We start from the raw sequence: 20,992 nt of genomic DNA, 5'->3' as shown, positions 1-20,992 counted from the left end.
AAAAGATCCACTTATTGTTATTTTATGTGTATGAATTGGTGCTTGAATGTAGGCCTGTACACCATATGTGTACCTAGTGTCAGAGGAAGTCAGTCAGGTGCCTGAGGAATTGGAGTTACAGGTAGTTGTGCGTTGCCCAGTATAGGTGTTGGGAACCAAAAGTGGGTCCTTTGCAGGAGCTTTAAGTGTGCATAACCACTGAGCAATCTGTCTGGCTCCCTCCCCTCTTTGTTTCTTCCTGAAAGTTTCACATTCTATGTTAACTGGTAGAATCTTTCTCTCTTTCTCTCTGTGTCTCTCTCTCTGTCTCTCTCTCTGTCTCTCTGTGTGTGTGTGTCTCTCTCTCTGTCTCTGTCTCTCTCTCTGTCTCTCTCTCTCTCTCTCTCTGACAGGCTCTTACTCTGCAGCCCTAGATGGCTTGGAGCTCCATCTTGTACCCCCAGGCTAGCCTTAACTCACAGAGATCCACCAAGCAGTGGTGCTGTATGCCTTTACTCTCAGTATTACAGAGAAAAAAGCAGGCAGATTTCTGTGAGATTGAGGCCAGCCTGGTCTACACAGCAAGTTCCAGAGCTACACAAAAGAACCCTATCTCAAAAAATCAAAACAACAACAAACCCCTCACAGAGATGTGACTGGTGCTGCTTCTTGAGTGCTGGCATTAAAGACATGGCCACCACATCCAGCTGGACTTTGAATCAGGTTGTCCTTGCTGCTATTGCTCATTTATTTGTCTCGGTCTCTGTGTAGCTCTGGCTATCTTAAAACTCACAGCTGGACTCGACTGGCAGAGGTCCACCTGCCTATGCCTCCTCCTGAGATTAAAGGCATGGCCACCATGCTCTGCTGGCCACTCCAGGTCTCTGTCTGAGGTCACCTCCTCTCATGGTCTTAGGTCTGTCTTTCATGCTGGTAGAAATATAAAGGGGCAAGGGGCTGGCTGGGTGGTCACCTCTGCGGTGCAGTCACAGCCAACTCTGAAAGATCCCTTCCAAGCCAGGGATTCATGTGTTGTCTTGGGCTCTTCCGTGAGGCCGCTGCCAGCTGTGGGGAATTCTCCAACACCTTCACCCTGCAGTCTTCAGGGAGCTCACAGCTCTTCTAGGTGGCATTGGCATAATGAGGCTCTCAGATGCAGTGTAAACTGAAAAGAGCAGTGAGGAAAGGCAGAATAGGTTGAGTGCTAGCGAAGGGGCTGACCTGTGACACTGACACCCAGGAACCACTTGGACACAATGGGAGGCAGCCTTACAGCTGTCCTTGTCGCCGTGGTAAATGACCCCAAGACAAGAACTTGGAGGAGACGGGGTTAACTTTGGTTCACAATTTCAGATGGATACAATCCACAGCAAGGATCCAGACAGGATCACAGGAGCAGGAGCCTGGTTAATCACATCCCCAGCCAGGAAGCTGAGAGCTTACCCAACCCCAGCAGCCTACCTTCTCTAAAAGGGTCCAGCTTGAAAAAGTTCCACAATCTACCCAAAGAGTGCCACCAGCTGGCCACCAAGTGTGCAAACATCTGGGAGTCATTCCACCCTCACACCACAACGGAGAACACCCAACAACCATGGCATAATAAACCAGCGGACTATGGCTGGAGAGAGCGCCCAGCCTTTAGGGCACTGGCTGCTCTTCCAGAGACTAGGTTTCAATTCCCAGCAACCACGTACTGACTCACAACTTCTGTAGCCCCAGTCCCAGGGGATTTGTGCCTTCTTCTGGCCTCTGTGTGGACAGACATGCAAAATACCCATACACATAAAATAAAATAAAATTTAAAACAAACAAAAAATAATAAATGCCAAGGCTTTATCTGGTAATCAAAATGACATTAGATCAAGGGTCACGGAGGAGGTGAATGATGTGGCCAGGCAGGACTGAACACGGCACAGGATAATTTGGGCTGTTGATCTGCAGCATTCCAACTCTCCCCAGTCTTGTTCATCTGTAACTGTCCAGCACAAGTTTGGCATTTTCAGGAAATTTTCGTTCATAGGGGACACACTCCAACCTACTCCATACCACAGAAAGTGAGAAGATGGGTCAGTGGGCAAAGGGGCTGTCACCAGGTCTGATGATCAGAGTCCAGCCTCCCAAAGCCATATAGTGAAAAAGAGCGAACCAACTCTGGTCACCAGGCATGTGCCACCTGCCCCTCCTGGGTAGATCAGGCTGGCTTCTGCCCCTCCTGGGTAGATCAGGCTGACCTCAGACTTAGAGATTCACCTGCCTCTGCCTCAAAAACACTAGCACTGGAGGTGTGAACCACCATTCCTGACAATTTTTATTTGTTTATTTGATATATATGGCTGTTTTGTATGGGTGTATGTCTATGCATCGTGTGTGTGCTTGATGCCTGCAGATGCTGGGAGAGGGGGCAGGTACCTTGTGTTCCTGGAGTTTGAGTTACAGGTAGTAGTAGTCTTGAGAACAGAACTTGGGTCTTTGGCAAAAGTAGTGTGTCTTTGTGACCATGGAGCCATCCCTCCAGACCTTCACTAGCTCTCTCTCTTTTTTATTAATTGTATGTATATGTGTCTTTTGTTTGCATGTATGTGGACCATCTGCATATAGAGGTCAGAAGAGGATGTCAGCTCCCCTAGGCCTGGAGTTACAGATAGTTGTGAGCTGCCATGTGGGTGCAGGAGTTGAAACCAGGTCCTCTGCAAGAGCACCAAGAGTACTTGACCACTGAGCCAGCTTGCCCAGGCCTTAGCTAGCTTCCTTGTAGTCTCAGACCACCTGCCCAGGGGATCCATCTGCCCTCAGTGGGTTGAGACCTTTTTCATAGTTGACAGTTAAAATAAACTCCCACAGACGGGGCTGGTGAGATGGCTCAGTGGGTAAGAGCACCCAACTGCTCTTCTGAAGGTCCAGAGTTCAAATCCCAGTGAAACATGGTGGCTCACAACCATCCGTAACGAGATCTGGCGCCCTCTTCTGGAGTGTCTGAAGACAGCTACAGTGTACTTACATATAATAAATAAATAAATCTTTAAACAAACAAACAAAACAAAACAAAAAAAACCCCACAGACATGCCCCAGGCCAGTCATCATTGGTAATCCCTCAGCTGAGACTCATTCCTCATGGGATTCTAGCTAGACTGTATCAAATTGACAAAGTTAACCAGGACACTAAAGAAGAGATACACCACTGAGCCACACCATCAAGCCTGCAGCGTCTGGAACTTAGTCCTGCTCCAGGGGGCTGCATAGGTGGATGGGGGTAGAGGTAAGGGACCACACAGGTGCAGTCATGATGAAGAAGGCTGTCACTGTAACAGTCCCAAGGTTTCTATGGCTCAAACCAAAATGGGCCATTTCCCTGTTGTCTGCCTCCTGTTTGTGAATTGGGACTATGTTGATCAGAGTCCCTTAAAGACAGGCCTGAGGAAGCTAGGTGCCATGGCACACAGTGGTGAGACCAGAACTGGAAATGCTGAGACTGAAGGATAGGGAGTTCCAGGCCAGCTTGGCTGTTTAGTGACACCCTGCCTCAAAACCCCAAAGAGAAGATAAGCTTGGAAAAGGCTCACTGGCCCTCCTGTCCTCAATCTTTGGGTGACAAAGTGAAAGGAACATGGTGCGGCCCCATAATGTTATGAATCAAGTGGCAGGTCCCTGTGCTCACGTTTCAGTCTTGAAGGACCACATCATGATCCTGTCGTTCCAACCTGAGCCCCAGTGACTCCCATGGCTAGGATGAGGGACTAGAGACCTGCTATAACAAAGGTCACATTTCATGGCAGGGGAACTAGGGTGGAGATGGCTGGCAGCCTCTGTCAGATGTGCCAGGCTCCTGCCATAGGTCACTGAATTTCTTGTCTGAGTTCCATTGTTAGTGACATACCCCAAACTGGATATGATTTAACAAAGTCCCAGACCATGAGGCACAGCCATCCACTCATGACAGTCCTAGACAGCACAGAGTGCATATGGGGGCAGAGGGGGCATGCTGGTCTCTTCTTTCTTTTTATTTTTATTTATTTATTTATTTATTTATTTATTTATTTATTTATTTATTTTTTGGTTTTTCGAGACAGGGTTTCTCTGTGTAGCCTTGGCTGTCCTGGCACTCACTTTGTAGACCAGGCTGGCCTCGAACTCAGAAATCCGCCTGCCTCTGCCTCCCAAGTGCTGGGATTAAAGGCGTGCGCCACCACGCCCGGCTTCTTCTTTCTTTTTAAAGCTACAAGGATCTAATCACAGAGATGCTATCACAATTAGACCTACTCATGCCCGTGCCTCTCAACACCACTTTAAATATCCCCCTTCCTTTTTCTGATACTGGCATTAGGACCCAAGGCCGTAACATGCTAAGCAAGTATCTGATTTTTAGTTTGTATTTATTTATTTTGGGTGCTGGAGAAGGAAGCCAGGGCTCTGTGTATGTAAAGCAAACACTTTACCTACTGAGCTGTATCCCCAGCCCTTCCTTTTGAGACAGGCTCTCACTAAGTTAGCCAGGCCAACTTTGAACTCATTTGTAGTTCATTCATTTCCCACACCCTCTCCCTCTCCTCCCTCCTTCTCTCTGTGTGTGTGTGTGTGTGTGTGAGATGTATGTGCTATATATAAACATGAACATCCAGGTATATTCACCCATGAGTGAATGTGCCAAGACCAGAGAAAAGATGTCAGGCATCCTACCCTGTTGCTTGCCCTCTTGCTCATGTTTGAACTGTGATTTGAGAAGTCCGAGCATGTAAGAAGATAAAAGAAGATAAGAAGATAAGAAGATGAAATTTTTAAATCAGGGGCTGGAGCACCTGCTGGAGACCAGGCAAAGCTGTTAACTTGAATCCGACACCTGGATCCCATATGGTGGAAAGAGAAAACTCACTCCTCAAGTGTCCTCTGCCTTCCACATGTCCACACACATGCACATACACCCACACGCGCACACACACACACACATGCACAAGCACACAAATAAATGTTATTTTAAAAAGTTTACACAAGGAAAAAAAGACCAGGGGCTGAGAGACAGCTTACCGTACAATGAGGGGTCCTTCTTTCAGCCCACTAGAACCTGCGCGTGGCATTGAGTAGTTAGAGACAAATAAATCTCTGAGGCCCAGTTTCCAGCCACCCTAGCCTAGTTCGTGAATTTAAGGCCAGTGAGAAATCTTCTTTCAACAAACAAGGTAGATGGAATGACAGCCAAGTCTCACCTCTGACCTCCACATGAAGGCACACAAGTAAACATGCACATTCACACACACACACACACACTATATATATACATATGTATATATATATATATATATATATGTATATATATATATGTATATATGTGTATATGTATATATGTGTATGTGTGTATATATATATATATATATATGTATATATATATATATAGAGAGAGAGAGAGAGAGAGAAAGAGAGAGTGTGTGTGTGTGTATACATACATATTTTTTTTCTTTAAAAAAAAAAAACTGCCTACAATGGGGCCATTTGTTACAATGATGGAGTATACTATAACCTGACTGATACATTTCCTGGTTCCAACTATCAGCTGCCTCAAACATGGAACAAGGGTGCCATTTCAGACATTATTGTTGTGGTTCAGTGGTGTAGCTCTTGCCTAGTATATGTAGTATATGCAGGGTCCTGGGTTCTATCCCCAGCACCCAAAGTAACCCCGCTCTCAAAACTCTGATGCGTTGCAACCCATTCATGGATTTGACCTCCACCCTGAGTCAAGAGGACAAAGTCACAACACTGTGGCATGAATGGCCTGGAGGTGCTGTCCCAAAGCAGCGCACATATACACTGCCTGGATTAGCAAACAGCCAGGTAGGACAAATGCTGTGACTGTCATCCTGATGTTTTTCACTGATGGGGAAACTGAGGCAGTGGGGCCAACCCTAGGAATGCAGTTGGAAATGGATCCTGGCCCTTGTAGTCTCTCTAACCAGGCCTGTGGGGCCTGGCAGTGGCCCCACAGTGGCCCCCGAGGCCACCTCTGTAAGGCGCTCACCCCCATCTTTCTCCACATTGCAGGTGGAGCTGACAAGCAGCAGATGGATGCAGAGCTTCGCAAGGAGATGATGGCCATTTGGCCCAACCTGTCTCAGAAGACCCTAGATCTGCTGGTCACACCTCACAAGTGTAAGTACAAACCCAGGGGCAGGCAGGCAGAGCCTGGGGAGGAGGCGGGGCCTGGAGAGGAGGCGGGGCCTGGAGAGGAGGCGGGGCCTCGGGAGGAGGCGGGGCCTCGGGAGGAGGCGGGGCCTCGGGAGGAGGCGGGGCCTCGGGAGGAGGCGGGGCCTCGGGAGGAGGCGGGGCCTCGGGAGGAGGCGGGGCCTCGGGAGGAGGCGGAGCTAGGTGAGAGCTTCCCTGTCTTCCACAGCCACGGACCTGACAGTGGGTAAGATCTACGCAGCCATGATGATCATGGAGTATTACCGGCAGAGCAAGGCCAAGAAACTGCAGGCCATGCGAGAGGAGCAGGTACTCCCATTGCTGAGGGTGCCCGGAATGGGGTCTGTCTTTGTGGGAACCAGTTGGAATAAGAAGTGTGGTGAGGTTGGGCCATTGCAGAAACACATACCTGCTAATGTTCAGTCACCAACAGGTGCTGGGCATCTGCCTGCGGCAGTCACTGTTTCATCTACCTGGGGCAATCACTGGTTCAGACCCTGGCCTGGGCGCCTGCCCCCAAGTGGCTTACATCCCAGCTGGGGAGATGCTAACAGCCTCAGATGAGTAAGACAGTTTCACAGTAGCAAATTGTGCCGCTATGGAGAAAGCAGAGACAACTATAGAGAGCAATAGAGCCAGGATGTATAGTGTGACGTGGACGGTCAAGGACACCCTCTCTGAGGAGGTGAGAACTGAACAAAGAGCTGAGGTGAAAGGGGAAGGGACTGGAGACATGACTCAGCAGTTACGAGCAAGTGCCTGGGTTCAGTTCCTGGCACCTGCACCTATGTAGCGCCTCACAACTGCCTGTAACTCCAGTTCCAGGGGATCTGAGTCCCCCTTCTGGCCTCTGTGGTCACCTGATCATGTGTGGTGCGCACACAAACACACACCACAGGCCTACTACACACATACACATAAAATAGTAAGATAAATACTTTTGCCGGATGGTGGTAGCCTGCTCCTTTAATCCCAGCACTCGGGAGGCAGAGGCAGGCAGATTTCTGAGTTCGAGGCCAGCCTGGTCTACAGAGTGAGTTCCAGGACAGCCAGGGCTACACAGAGAAACCTGTCTCGAAGAACCAAAAAAAAAAAAAAAAAAAAAAGATAAATACTTTTGTAAAGTGAACTGGAGACCAGGTATCATGGTGCACACCTTTAACTTAGAAGGCCAAGAAAGACAGATCTCTATGAGTTTGAGGCCAGCCTGTTCTACAGACCACATAGGGAGCTCTAGGTCAAACCAAACCAAGTATAGTATAGTAAGAATCTGGAGGGGGGGGGGGAGAGAGAGAGAGAGAGAGAAGAAGAAGAAGAAGAAGGAGGAGGAGGAAGAGGAAGAGGCGGGAGAGCTACCTCAGCAGTTAAGAGCACCAGATAAATGCTCTTACAGAGGATCCCTGTTCAGTTCCCGGCACCCACATAGTGACCTACAACCATCTGTGACCCCAGTTTCTGGGTTACTCAGGCATCAGGCACATATACGTACATGCAGGCAGAAGACTCATTCACATAATAAAACATTTAAAAAAAGAAGAGATCAAGCATGGTGGCACATTGCCTTTGATCCCAACACTGGGGAGGGAAGGTAGAGGCAAGCAGATCTCTAGTGAGTTCAAGCTGAACCAGATGGAAAGAAAGAAATGGAGGAGTTTGCTGGGCAGTGGTGGCACTTACCTTTAATCCCAGCACTTGGGAGGCAGAGGCAGGCAGATTTCTGAGTTTGAGGCCAGCCTGGTCTACAAAACGAGTTCCAGGACAGCCAGGGCTACACAGAGAAACCCTGTCTTGAAAAACCAAAAAAAAAAAAAAAAAAAGAAAAGAAAAGAAAAGGAAAGGAAAGGAAAGGAAAGGAAAGGAAAGGAAAGGAAAAAAAGAAATGGAGGAGTTAATATCCAGGGGAAAACATTTCTTGTATGACAAAACTTATCCTGGAAAGACATGATACTCACCCCTGATATGATAGGTTTTCCACCTTAGAACAAAGTACAGATACCACCAAAGTCCAACGTGGTGAACAATGAATTTTATTAGGATTACTTAAGAAGCAGAAATGACTCAAAGACAGTGCATCACCAAAACTAACCCCAGCATAGGTGACAGCTCACAAAAGCTGGTAACCCGGAGCATATTGCACAGCCTGCATGCAGCTCAGTAGGTTGGAGAGGGTACTTCCCAAGTGACTCAGTTGGTCTAAACTGAGGCAGTTCTGCTAGACTCTGTTTTTCTAGCAGCTGTCTTAACACAGGGTCTTTGGAGCAGCTTGGTTCCTCTGAGTGAGACTCTCAGCAGTCTTTACTGCTTACTCGGGCAAGGAGGGGCTAGGTGAATCTGCTCAGTTTCAGGGACTTCCTTCAGCTATTTAGAGTTGTTTACCTTGTGCCTTAAAGAATTTCCCTGCAGGAAGGAATATTTCAATCTGAAAAGAATCTGTTACACAACAGCATTCCAGGCAGAGAGAGCAGCCTTACAAAGGCCCTGAGGCTGGACCTCAGTGATGAGTTTAGGAAGTCCTGAAGAGGTTAAGGTCACAGAACACATTAATGCCTGGCAGTGGTGGCACACGCCTTTAATCCCAGCACTTGGGAGTCAGAGGCAGGTGGATTTCTGAGTTCGAGGCCAACCTGGTCTACAAAGTGAGTTCCAGGACAGCCAAGGCTATACAGAGAAACCATGTCTCGAAAAACCAAGAAAAAAAAAAAAAACAGAACACAGTAAATAGAAAAGTGGGAGGAGATAAGAGCAGGGAATGTACAGGACTAAACCCTGACCTTGAAGACTGCAGGGGGGCGGAACGCCAACTTTTATTCCAAATGACCTGGGAGCAGAAGAGGGATCTTATGTATAGGAAGGATAGTCCACTGGACACCCTCTGGTGGCTGTGCATGGGAAAATGGCACAGAGAGGTTTCTGTACTAATTAAAGGTGTGGGATGTGGAAGCTGAATATTGGTAAAGGATAGGTGATAAATGGTTTAGTTCTGAATAAATTTGGCCGTAAGATTTTATATATATATATATATATATATATATATATATATATATATATATATGTGTGTGTGTGTGTGTGTGTGTGTGTGTGTGTGTATAAATATATATATATATATAAATATATATATATATATATATCTTGATTGCCTGGTTTTATATATATATATATATATATATATATATATATATATCTTGATTGCCTGGGTCTCCAGCATGAACTTTGTAGATGACAACATTGTGTCACAATGTCAAAGGCTGGATAGGGTCTCAAGAAATAGTTCAGTAGGTAAGGATTCTTGTCTTTGAATGAAACCTGAGTTCCATTCTCTGTCATGTGTACACAAAACATGTGTGACACAGAAAATAAATAAATTTAAAGTAAAAGCTAAAAAAAATTTTTTTTTTTTAATTTGGGCACTCAGGAAGCAGAGGCAGGCAGATCTCTGTGAGTTCCAGGACAGCCTGTTCTACACAGGGAGTTCCAGAACAGTCAGGACTACATAGAGAGTCCCCAAAAGAACAAACAAAAACTGAGTAAATTAGCAGACAGATCAGACCCACCTGTGTGTAAGTGAGGGCAGAAGAACTTGTGAGGTTGAGGGAGTGGTAGCATACGTTCCTAAAACAAGGTCCTGGGCTCGGCTTCCAGCACACAGGCTCGGCCTCAGCTTCCAGTGGGTGATTGCTCTGTCCAGCCCTCCGTACACACACTGCTTTCTTATCTTCCTAGAACCGGACACCACTCATGTTCCAGCGCATGGAGCCTCCATCACCAACACAGGAGGGAGGACCCAGCCAGAACGCCCTTCCCTCCACTCAGCTGGACCCAGGAGGAGGCCTGTGAGTATCCAAATGGACAATTGTGGACAGGTGTCAGGTCCCAGGTTCCAAAGCCCAGAGGATGCACACCCTTTCTGGCCTCTGGCCTCTGTGCAGGATGGCTCACGAAAGCAGCATGAAGGAGAGCCCATCCTGGGTGACCCAGCGGGCCCAAGAGATGTTCCAGAAGACTGGCACCTGGAGCCCAGAGCGAGGGCCACCCATCGACATGCCTAACAGCCAGCCCAACTCCCAGGTGCTGCCTCCCCCTACCGCAGGCTGGGTGGTTCAGGCAGAAAGGGTTCTCCCATACACAGAGGCCGCAGACTCACCCTACCCCACCCTCTGCCTGACAGTCTGTGGAGATGCGAGAAATGGGTACTGATGGCTACTCAGACAGCGAACACTACCTCCCCATGGAAGGCCAGACCAGGGCTGCTTCCATGCCCCGCCTCCCAGCAGAGAACCAGGTGAGAGCTTGCAGGATTCTGGGCTGTCCCCACACAAGTTACTGAGGATCTTATACCTCTCCCTTGGGGACCCCAGCCTGGGTGGGACCATCTGCAGCTTCGTGGGTGGGTTAGGGTGGAGACCACCCTTTCCTGACTCTTTCAGAGCCTGGTCCTCCTAACCACTCCCTGGCAAAAGCCAGAGAGAGATGGAGTCCCTTGCAGCACATGGTAGAAAGTGCCAAATGGCTTCTGTCTGCCCTATTTGAGAGCACAAAGGGGCAGAGTGGGCTCGGAAGGGGTGGGTCCAGCTCTGGTGAGAGATGCCTTTGGGAATGCCTGCTTCAGCAGCATGAGGCGTCTCACACACCCAGGAGGCTGAGGAAAGAGGAGTTCCAGGCCAGCTTAGGCTATAGACCTGGACCACATCTCAAACAAGCAACACGACTTACATCTATAATCCTGTCACTTGGAAAGTGGAAACAGGAAGATCGGGAGTTCACAGTCAGACACTGCTCTATAGCTAGTTCGAGGCCAGCCTCTCACTGTGTGAGATCCTGACTCAAAACAAAACTAAAGACTCCTGACTAGTAGCTGGAGAAGTGGCTCACTGGGTAAGAGCATGTGCTGCTCTTGCAGAAGACCTGACTGGGTTCCAGCACAGGACGTTCACAGCCTCCTGGAACCAGAGCTCCAGGGACCCAGTGCCCTCTCCTCGCCTTCTTAAGCACCTACACACAGGTGCACAAACTCACACACATGTACACAAATAATAAACTAATTTTAAAAAAGAAAACTAGAATCTTGACTCCAAAGCTGGAGAGTGGAGCTCATGGTATCCCCCTGCTTAGCATGGGCGGACTGGGTCCCTGCTACCCATGCACTTCACACACATACCACTTACATGCAATCCGTACATACATGCACATGCATCCGTGTGTTCCCAGTGTTAACAGGCATGTCCGTGTGCACACACATGGCCTGCTGCCTTCAGGAATAGAGCATGTCTGAAGAATCAGAAAGCAGTCTGGATGTTCCTGGGACGGCTGTCACATGTCTGGGAGGGTTGGGGCGGTTGGGTGTGTACCTGGTATGTGTGTCTCAGTGTGGCTGCTTCTCTTAGCTACTCCCGCCCCTTATAGGGAAGGCAAGATCCCCATGGGGACAGAGAAACAAGCATGCCTGGCTACTGTGCAATCGAAATGCAATCGGGAATGGGGATAAAGCCCAGGCTGCTACTGAGGACAAGGAGAAAGGGCAGGAGGAGGGGGGCAGCGGGAGGGGGCAGGCATGTCTGGCTGGGGCAGCTTGCCCTGCATTATGTAGCAGATTCGCTGTGTCTGGCTGGGTCATCATGGCCCAAGGGCCTGGCCTCTGGCTGCTGTGACCTTGGGGTGCATGTAGCTGCCCCATCCCTTCTGTCAGGCCTGGCCTGCTGGTCCCCAAACAGAGACGAGCCAAGCTGGGCTGAAGGCCACCTGGAAGCTTTGAGCTGAAGCTGGGGCGAGGCGGGCGGGGGAGGGGTGCCGGGCCGCAGTGCATCGCATGAAATGGGCCAGGAGCCTGTGGCCTTGCTGTCCCATCTGTCAGTCTCGTGTCTCTGCCATCTGTCTGTCTCCTGTCTCTTCTGTGCCCGTTGTGGGGGACAGCCAGCGGGGTCCTGGAGCACCCCCTCACTCGACACCACCAACACCGAGTTTTAACCTCTCTACCCTCCACCTCCTGCATGGACCACCCACTCACCATCCTTTCTACCTTTTATATTTATTTCCTTCTTTCTGTTTTTTCTGTGTGCGCCATCCTGTGGGGCTGGGACAGAGGAGAAGGGGCCGGCCACGTGGAAATGACCTCAGTGTATGTACCGCGCCCGGCCAGCTCGGCTCCAGCCCCTCTCCCTCCCTGCCCTGTCTGTGACAGCTCCTACCATCTCCCCCTACCCTCCACCCTACCCTTTCGTTCGAGGCCCCACCCTAGCCCTCCCCCTTGTGTGTTGGAGGAGCCCCTTCCTTGTGTGTTGTGTCCTGTGTGTGCAAGGGGCCACACGGCACCCCACATCGTCTTCAGAGCCTCCAAGAGGCCGACCTGCCCACCCTGCCCATTTCCTGCGGGTCTGTTCCTCCAGTTCAACCAGTGACCACTGGCCTACTGCCTTGGGTCCCTTAGCTCCTGCCTTGGGCTGGGTCCTGCACATCAGAGTTGGAGCAGGCCTGGTCCGGTTGGCTCTGTTTTCCTTCTTCTGCCTGCTACAGAGAGAACTGAAGACTGTCCATGGCAGAGCAAGAGCAAGGATTCTGGGACAGTAAATGCAGGCTCAGAATGGTCTCCAGCACCTCCACTGCTAGGGCAGCCCAAGCTGGGCCTGGGGGATAGGGACCAGAGGTGGGGATGGGCGCGAGGGGCAAGAGAGTTGGGCCAAGGAGAAGCAGGGCTCCCAGATCTGCACTCTGCAAACAGTATGCTTCTTGTCAGTCAGCCAGCCTGAACACCAGGGCCTCCTGGAGAGCAGGGCGAGAGGTTAGCCAAGGGCCTTCTGGCCAAAGTCCAGCACATACCCTAAGAAGCCACAACATTCCTGTCACTGGACTTAAGTATCCGTAGGGCTCCACCCCTGCAGCCAGCAAGCCAGACACTCAAACCCACCACTGCACCTCTGGACATAATCCCTGGATGCTCACACACTCTGATTCTGTCACCAGTCAGCCAGGCGGGCTGCAGGGCTGAAAGGAGCAGGCCATGAAAATGCTGGCCATTAACTCTGCCCATGCCTGTGCCCCTTCCCCAGACCATCTCTGATACCAGCCCCATGAAGCGCTCAGCTTCTGTGCTGGGACCCAAAGCCCGGCGACTGGATGACTACTCACTAGAGCGGGTACCGCCTGAGGAGAACCAACGGTACCACCAACGTCGCCGGGACCGTGGCCACCGCACCTCTGAGCGCTCTCTGGGCCGATACACTGATGTGGACACAGGTAGGCTACCACAGGACCCAGAACAGATCCATAAAGAAATAGAAGGCCAAGGAGGGGGAGGTGGATGCCAAAAAGGGAGAAGCTGGGAGAGAGAGGGTTAGGATCTGGACTTGGCGGCCAACCAGGATACATAGTAAGACCCAGATTCAAAAAGAAAGGAGCTGGGCATGGTGGCACACTCAGGAGGCAGAGGTAGGGGGATCTCTGAGTTCAAGGGCAGCCCAGTCTATGGAGCAAGTTCCAGGATAGCTGGAGCTACACAGAGAAACCCTGTCTTGAAAAAAGAAAAACAAACAAACAAAAAAACAAGAAGGGGCTGGAGAGATGGCTCATCAAGTTAAGAGCACTGGATATTCTCCCAGAGGTTCTGAGTTCAAGTCTCAACAACCACCCGGGAGCTCAAAACCATCAGTAATGGGATCCAATGCCTCTCTGGCATGCACCATATATACACACAGATACATACAGACCACTCATAAATACGTAAAAATTAAAAGAAAAACCGGGAAGAGAGGAAGGGAAGGAGGGAGGGAAGCAAGCAGGCTGGGTGCAGGTGGGTGATGTCTCTGGGGCCTGACTTAGGATCACCAGCTCCATGGACAAAGCCAGCTATGGCAGTGCATGTCTGAGAAGGCAGAAACAGGTGGGTCCCTGACCTAGCTCACAGGCTAACTAGCCTAAGCCCCTCAGTGACTTCCAGGCTAGTGTGAGAAGCTGTCTTTGAACAAAATAAGGTAGAGCCTGGAGAGGCCCAAAAGGTAGGGCAAGCATCACACAAGCAGAGGACCTAAGTTTGTAAAGAGCCACAGACAACGGAGTAATGCACTTCTGTGATCCCAGCCCAGGCGAGATGGGAGATGGGGACAGGAGAGTCCCCAGTAGCCCTGGGACAGGTAGCATGGCAGATAAAGCAGGTAACAAGAGACCCTGTCTCAAACAAGGCAAAAGATAAGCGTCAACGCCCAATATTGTCCCAAACCCCATATGCACCTTGTGACATTTGCACCCACACTCATGTACCCACATCATACACACCAAAAATAAGTAAACAAAAGACTTATTTAGTTTGAGACAAGATCACTACGCGCTCCTTGGCCTGGAACTCACAGAGGTTCTCCTGCCTTTAGCTCTGGAATGCTAGAACTAAAGGCAAGCCTCGGCTGTTGATTTGGTTAGGGATTTTTTGTTGGTTGTTTTTTCCCCCGAGACAGGGTTTCTCTGTGTAGCCCTGGCTGTCCTGGAACTCACTCTGTAGACCAGGCTGGCCTCAAACTCAGAGGATCTGCCTGCCTTTGCTTCCCTAGTGCTGGGATTTAAGGTGTGTGGCACCATGGCCAGCTGTGTTTTAATTTTTTTTTAAATTTGTGTGCTAGTTCGAGTGCATGATGAATGCAGGTGGCCCTAGAGCCAGAAGAGGGTGTTGGATCTCCTGGGCCTAGAGCAGTTGAGCTGCCAGACATGTGTGCAGGAAATTGAATTTAGGTCCTCTGCAAGTGTAGCACACCCTCTTAACCCTGATCCATGACTGCAACCCCCTTTCCGCAATTAAAGCAAAAGTAAGGTGAGCAGTTCCCAAGGTTAACTGGCCTCAGTGTGTAGATGCACACACACACACACACACACACACACACACACACGACAGAGACACAGAGAGGAGAAATGTTAAAAAGAAGAGACTGGGCCAGGTGTGGGCCAGGTGGTAGGCGGCTAACATGTACAAAGTCTTAAGTTGGTCATATTCAACACTGAGAAAAGGGATGGGCCAAGCAAGATGGCTTAGCCTGTAAAGGCATTTGCTGCCAAGCCCACCGACTTGAGTTTGATTCCTGGAACCCATGAAGTGGAAGGTCACACTTTCAGATGATGCCACGGGGGGGCGGGGGGGAGTTGGAAGCTCTAGCTGAAAAGAAATGTAAAAATAAAGAGGTGGAGGTGTGACTAGAAAGGAAACCAGGGGCTGCTGCCTGGGGACACTCCAGGCCCTACCTCTCCAGACTTTCCCCTTCTCTCTGTGGCCCCTTCTTCCTCCCTCACCATCGTCTCCACTTCCCACTCAGGTTTGGGGACAGATCTGAGCATGACCACCCAATCGGGTGACCTGCCCTCCAAAGATCGGGACCAGGACCGGGGCCGACCCAAGGACCGGAAGCATCGGCCACACCACCACCACCACCACCATCATCATCATCCCCCGGCCCCCGACCGGGATCGCTACGCACAGGAGCGGCCGGACACCGGCCGGGCGCGGGCCCGGGAGCAGCGCTGGTCCCGCTCGCCCAGCGAAGGTCGGGAGCACACGACACACAGACAGGTGCGTGTGGCAGGCCCAGACTGACCAGAAGCGGGGGGCAGGAGTGGGGCCGCAGTGGGTGGGACGGGTGGGGGCGGGCCTGGGAGGCGCCCGGGGCGGGGCGCGGGTAGCCCGCCACTCTTGCTTTTCCCCTTGGCCCGGCTTCCCTGCGACTCGTGTCCTGCGGACGCCTGTGAGTGACTTCGGAAACTTACGAAGCTCGTTTCTCGTTTCTCTCCTCACTGTTGTGTTGGTTTGCCCGTCCCCCCTCCCCGCCTCTCCGTCCCGCCGCCCGCCCGCCCGCCCTTCCGTCTGTGTGTCCCCGTGTGCTCCTGGTTGGTCCGTGGTATCTTTGCTTTTGATTTCCTTTGTTTCGATTTTCGTGTAGGGCAGTAGTTCCGTCAGTGGAAGCCCAGCCCCCTCTACGTCCGGCACCAGCACGCCGCGGCGCGGCCGCCGCCAGCTCCCCCAGACCCCCTGCACCCCGCGGCCGCTTGTGTCCTACTCGCCCGCTCCGCGCAGGCCTGCGGCGCGCAGGATGGCGGGTCCCGCAGCGCCCCCTGGCGGCTCGCCGCGGGGTTGCCGCCGTGCGCCGCGCTGGCCTGCGCATGCGCCTGAGGGCCCGCGGCCGCGCGGCGCTGACTACACCGAGCCCGACAGTCCGCGCGAGCCGCCAGGGGGCGCGCACGATCCCGCGCCGCGGTCGCCCAGGACTCCGCGCGCCGCGGGCTGCGCGTCACCGCGCCACGGCCGCAGGCTGCCCAATGGTTACTACGCGGGGCACGGCGCGCCGCGGCCGCGCACAGCCCGCAGGGGCGCGCACGACGCGTACAGCGAGAGCGAGGACGACTGGTGCTAAGCCGCCCCGCCCCCCGCAGCGCCCGTAAAGTGCGGGCGCACCGCAAATGATAAACAATAACGTTTTTAAAAAAGAAAACCCGGGAGAAAAACAAAAATAGCTTCTATTGATGAGTTTTATCATCTCGATTGAATCTTTCGTTTTCCCGGTGAATGAAACCGAGGTGGCTGCAAGCCGGAAGGACGGCTGCACGCCCCACACACTTCTCAGACCCACGGGAGTGCTTGCGGGCCACGCCAAACTTATTACTGCCTGCAGAGATCAACTACAAGAAAACAACACTAACAGTTTTTAAAAGGACAAAAAAAAAAAAATTGAGAGAAGTTTTTTTTCTGATATTTGGTCCTGCTTGAAATAACAAAAGAAAAAAGAAAAAATTACCACCATCACTGATTCCCTTGCTTCTTTTTTTTCCTTTATCTTTTTAAAATTTTTTTTTCCTTTTTTTCCTATCTTGTTTGAAAAACGTGGGCTTGGGACTGTGAAATATTGCATGACATTAAAAAGAACAAAAAAATAATAAAAACGAAAAAACTTGAATCCACGGACTTCTGAACTAGAGTGGTCTTTGTCCCTTGACCAGGATGCCTTGCAAGTTACTCTTGGGAAACGGAATAGGGGAAGGCAGTTTGTTAGCTCCCAGAGGAACAGCGCTGGGGCATCGCTCTGAAACAGAGCCCACAGCCCTGTGTTCACTTCCAGTGCAAGGCACCTGTGGCTCCTTGAAAGGATACTTCCACAGGGCAGGGGCTCTTCAGTTCAATTCACCTCAGCCCTGGAGAAATTCGGAGGGTGGGGGGTCAAAGATCTGAACAGTCTGTGAAAGGATGACGGGTCTCGTCAAAGCATGAATGCTGTCATGATTGTTTTTTAGAGATTTATTGTTTATGTCTATGGCTTTGGGCATATGTAAAAGTGCCTTCTGAAGCCAGAAGAGGGTGTCAGATCCCTGAGCCTTCTAACCTGGCTGCTGGAAACTGAGTCCAGGTCCTTTGAAAGGGCAGACTATATTCTTAACTTCTGAGGCACCTCTCTAGCCTCTCCCCACCCCCACCCCCAATGCTGTCCTCTGTCCTCACCAGGACACAGGGATGGCCCCCTCACCCTACCTCGTCCAGCATAATTGTCTACATACCCGCTGCAGCCAACAAGTTAGCCACACCCGGTGCAGGTTCTAAGAGCCCAGCCCCTCAGTCTTCCAGGTCTTTACCTCCCTCTTTGCCTGTTTGGAAAATGTCTGTGAATATGGTCTGTATCTATAAAACCAAAGTAAAATTAGGTGAGAGGAGAGGCCAGGTGCCCCTTTCAAGTTAAAACAAAGATCAGTTCTCTGGCCTGATAGGACAACCTCTAGTTGTAATATGCCTGGAGTGTGTATGGTATATGTGCATGTGTGTATGTATAGGAGTGCATGCATATGAATTGTGTGAAGACCACACAGGTTGATAACTACCTGCCTTCTTTTATTGTTAGCCACCTCTTGTGGTTTGTGAAAAGGAGCCTATGTAGCCTTGGCTGTACTGGAACTCACTATGTAGACCAGGCTGACCTCCAATTCAGAGACTGCCTCTGCCTCTGCCTCCCCAGTGCTGGGGGTCAAACCGTCATTAGACTGAGGAGTTGTCATTACCACCCAGCCATGACATATTTTCCAAATGTCACTGGCTTTGTAACCTTTAGTTTGTGATTTAACCTGTGCCCCTATTTCTTTTCAGTAAAATGGAAATAATAGAATTAGACACAGTGTGTGTTTTTTTTTCTTTTTTATGATGTACAAAGTATGGGACCTCTGTGTTCTGATAAAGCTTTTTTTTTTTTTTTTAATGAAAGCAGGCAGCTAGTGTGGGAGGGCCGTTGAGATGGCTCAACAGATAGAGCTCTGGCTGCTCTTGCAGAGGATACGGGTTCCATTCCCAGCACCCACACAGTAGTTCACAGCCTTCTCCAAGTCCAGTCCCCTCTTCTGGCCTGTGCAGGCACTGTATGCTTGTGATACACAGAAATACAAGCACACACACACACACACAATACATTTTTTAAAAAATAAGTAAGTAAGGGGCTGGAGAGATGGCTCAGAGGTTAAGAGCACTGGCTGCTCTTCCAGAGGTCCTGAGTTCAATTCCCAGCACCTACATGTTGGCTCACACATCTGATGCCCTCTTCTGGCCTGCAGGCAGAACACTGCATACATAATAAATCTTTAAAAAAAAAAAAAAAAAAAAGGGTAAGTAAATGTTAGGTCAAGAACCTGGGCTGATGCAACGTGTTCATGATCTTAGCTACTCAAAGGCTGGAGTAGGGAGATACTTTAAATTTAGAAACTCAAGAAGAGATTGGGAGTTTGAGGCCAGCCTGGTCTAGAGAGTGAATTCCAGGACAGCCAGGGCTACTCAGAGAAACCCTTGTCTTGAAAAGACAACAATCAGAGTGCATTAAATGTGGTCCATAGCTGCAGGGCTGTGCTGAAAGCTGCCCTCCCTCAGAAGCAAAGAAACAAGCCAGCGGCCACTCCACCATGTCCATCGTTACCTTTTCATCCTTCCTGGGAGACAGGAAGCTGCTCAGTTCTGTAAATGAGAACTCAGAAAGGAGCCTCTGGGTGTGGCTGTACTCCTCTAGCCGAGCAAAGCCTTGCCTGCCTGCTCTGAACCATAGCCTGAACATGCTTGCAGTCGCTACAGATGCCTTGGACCTCTCAAGCAGACAGAGGACCAACCCTGAAACAGCAGGATGAAGCCAGCAGATGGAACTGCCTTGTCATACTGGGCCCCCCAAATTGCATGTGTATGTCTGCAGTTGAGGCAGTCCAGAGGTACCTCTCTTTAAGGACACCAGGTCAGCATCACCATGTTTTGGCTGCCAGCTACAGTTTGGCCTCCCCAGGATCTGGATGTCTACAGAGTGGAGGTGTGTATGACACTGGGTCACCCAGGCTCCTGCTCTTATCCACCTGTTCCAGATCACACAGCTGTACTTTGGTCCGGAAATCCACCTGCCCGAGATTCTCCCTCCTCCCTCCTAGACTGCATAGTCACAGTGCATCCCCTAACTGGAAGCCTGAGATATCCCCACATCCATCTATTCCTGCCTCCCAGATCTCTTCCTTTGCCCACGTGTCGTGTCTGAGATTTTCTTCTATCCTTCTGTTCCAGCCCAATGCCAGTAGGCTCCATGGACGGCTCAGGAGAGCCAGCACACTTAGATGTCCGTTTCTGAGAACACACGAACAGAGAGACATCTGGGGTTCCTGGAGGCATGAAGAGGACAAACAGGAAAGTTGACATTTAATGAGGACAGGACACCTGTTGCACAAGAATGTGCTTAATGTCATTGAACCGTCCTAACAATGATTAAAATGTTCACATCCTCTTCACATGTGTTTATTTACAGATGTGTATGTTGAGGTACCCATGCTAGAGCAGGTAGGTGAAAGTCAAAGGACACCTCATGGGAGTCAGTTTTCTCCTCCCAAAGAGGTCCAATGGATTCAGCGCAGGCTGTCAGTCTTAGTGGCAAGGGTCTCTACTCACTGAACCATCTTGTCCACTCCTAAAATTAGCCAATTTTATGAGATGAAGTTTTATTGTTTGGGCTTGGGTTTAGCAGTGAGAAGTGAATCAAGAGCCTCCATGTTAAACAAGTATTCCCACCCCACCCCCGCACCCCCCCCCTCGGGCCTTCAGCTGTCAATCTCCTTGCCACTTCCTAAACAGCCAAGGTTACAGACAGCTATGAGGTATGATTTAAAGCATAACAAGAAGTTCACTAAAGGTAGGTGTAGTGGCATATTCTTGTAATCTCAACACTTGAGAAGGAAGAAGAATGAAGAATTCAAGGTCATTCTTGGCTACACAGCAAGTTTGAGGCCAGCCTGGACTACATGAGAACCTGTCCAAAAAAAAAAAAAAAAAAAAAAAGCAGACCTGGGCACGATGATGATACATTCCACCTTTAATCTTTAATCTCAGTACTCAAGAGGCAGAGTCAGACAGATCTCTTTTAGTTCGAGGCCAGCCTGGTCTCCAAAGTAAGTTCTAGGACAGCCAGAGCCACATCTCAGAAAACAAAGTTAAATACAAACAAACAATAAAACCTTCCCGGGGTCTAACTATAGTGATGCCTGCCTGTAATCCTAGCCCGCCCGTGGGAAGTTTAGAAAGGAGAAGAATCACTGCGAAGTTACTCAGGGATGCCCACCAGCACATTGGGTCAGCACACTCTGTCCTGGACTACATGCAAGAGTAAGAGTCGGAAGACTCTCAGACTCAAAGCCAAGGTCACCTAGTGAAGCTGTTTCAAAGGTAGAAGAAATGGGGTGGATGAGATACAGAGACAAAATTTGCCACCGAGCCTGGTGACCTGAGTTCAAACCCCAGGAACTCATGGTAAACAGTGAAACTGACCCCCGTCCTCTGGCCTCCAGATATGCCCATACACATACACACAATAAACAGGTTTCTAAAAT

At 50.2% G+C, this 20,992-nt stretch overlaps 1 protein-coding gene across 7 annotated transcripts in view; it reads left to right on the top strand.

Moving 5' to 3' along the window:
- The window catches only part of Cacna1a (calcium voltage-gated channel subunit alpha1 A), a 293,683-nt gene extending 276,592 nt beyond the window's left edge, over positions 1-17,091 (top strand). For 5 of the 7 annotated variants that reach the window (XM_085843752.1, XM_085843751.1, XM_029480505.2 and 2 more), the window contains 9 exons: positions 6,011-6,118; positions 6,360-6,460; positions 9,872-9,981; positions 10,078-10,216; positions 10,317-10,430; positions 12,228-12,263; positions 13,192-13,378; positions 15,436-15,689; positions 16,057-17,091. In XM_085843752.1, coding sequence (XP_085699878.1) covers positions 6,011-6,118; positions 6,360-6,460; positions 9,872-9,981; positions 10,078-10,216; positions 10,317-10,430; positions 12,228-12,263; positions 13,192-13,378; positions 15,436-15,689; positions 16,057-16,527 — 1,520 coding nt within the window. In that variant the 3' untranslated portion in view covers positions 16,528-17,091. The remainder of the gene's footprint in view (positions 1-6,010; positions 6,119-6,359; positions 6,461-9,871; positions 9,982-10,077; positions 10,217-10,316; positions 10,431-12,227; positions 12,264-13,191; positions 13,379-15,435; positions 15,690-16,056) is intronic. The other 2 variants (XM_085843756.1, XM_085843753.1) reach the window with 2 other exon arrangements.
- The last annotated feature ends 3,901 nt before the right edge of the window (positions 17,092-20,992 follow it).

This window comes from Mus caroli, unplaced genomic scaffold (genome assembly GCF_978045245.1).
Source record: "Mus caroli unplaced genomic scaffold, Mus_caroli_1 scaffold_10, whole genome shotgun sequence".
Taxonomy (NCBI): domain Eukaryota; kingdom Metazoa; phylum Chordata; class Mammalia; order Rodentia; family Muridae; genus Mus; species Mus caroli.
This window is presented reverse-complemented; position numbering and strand designations above follow the sequence as displayed.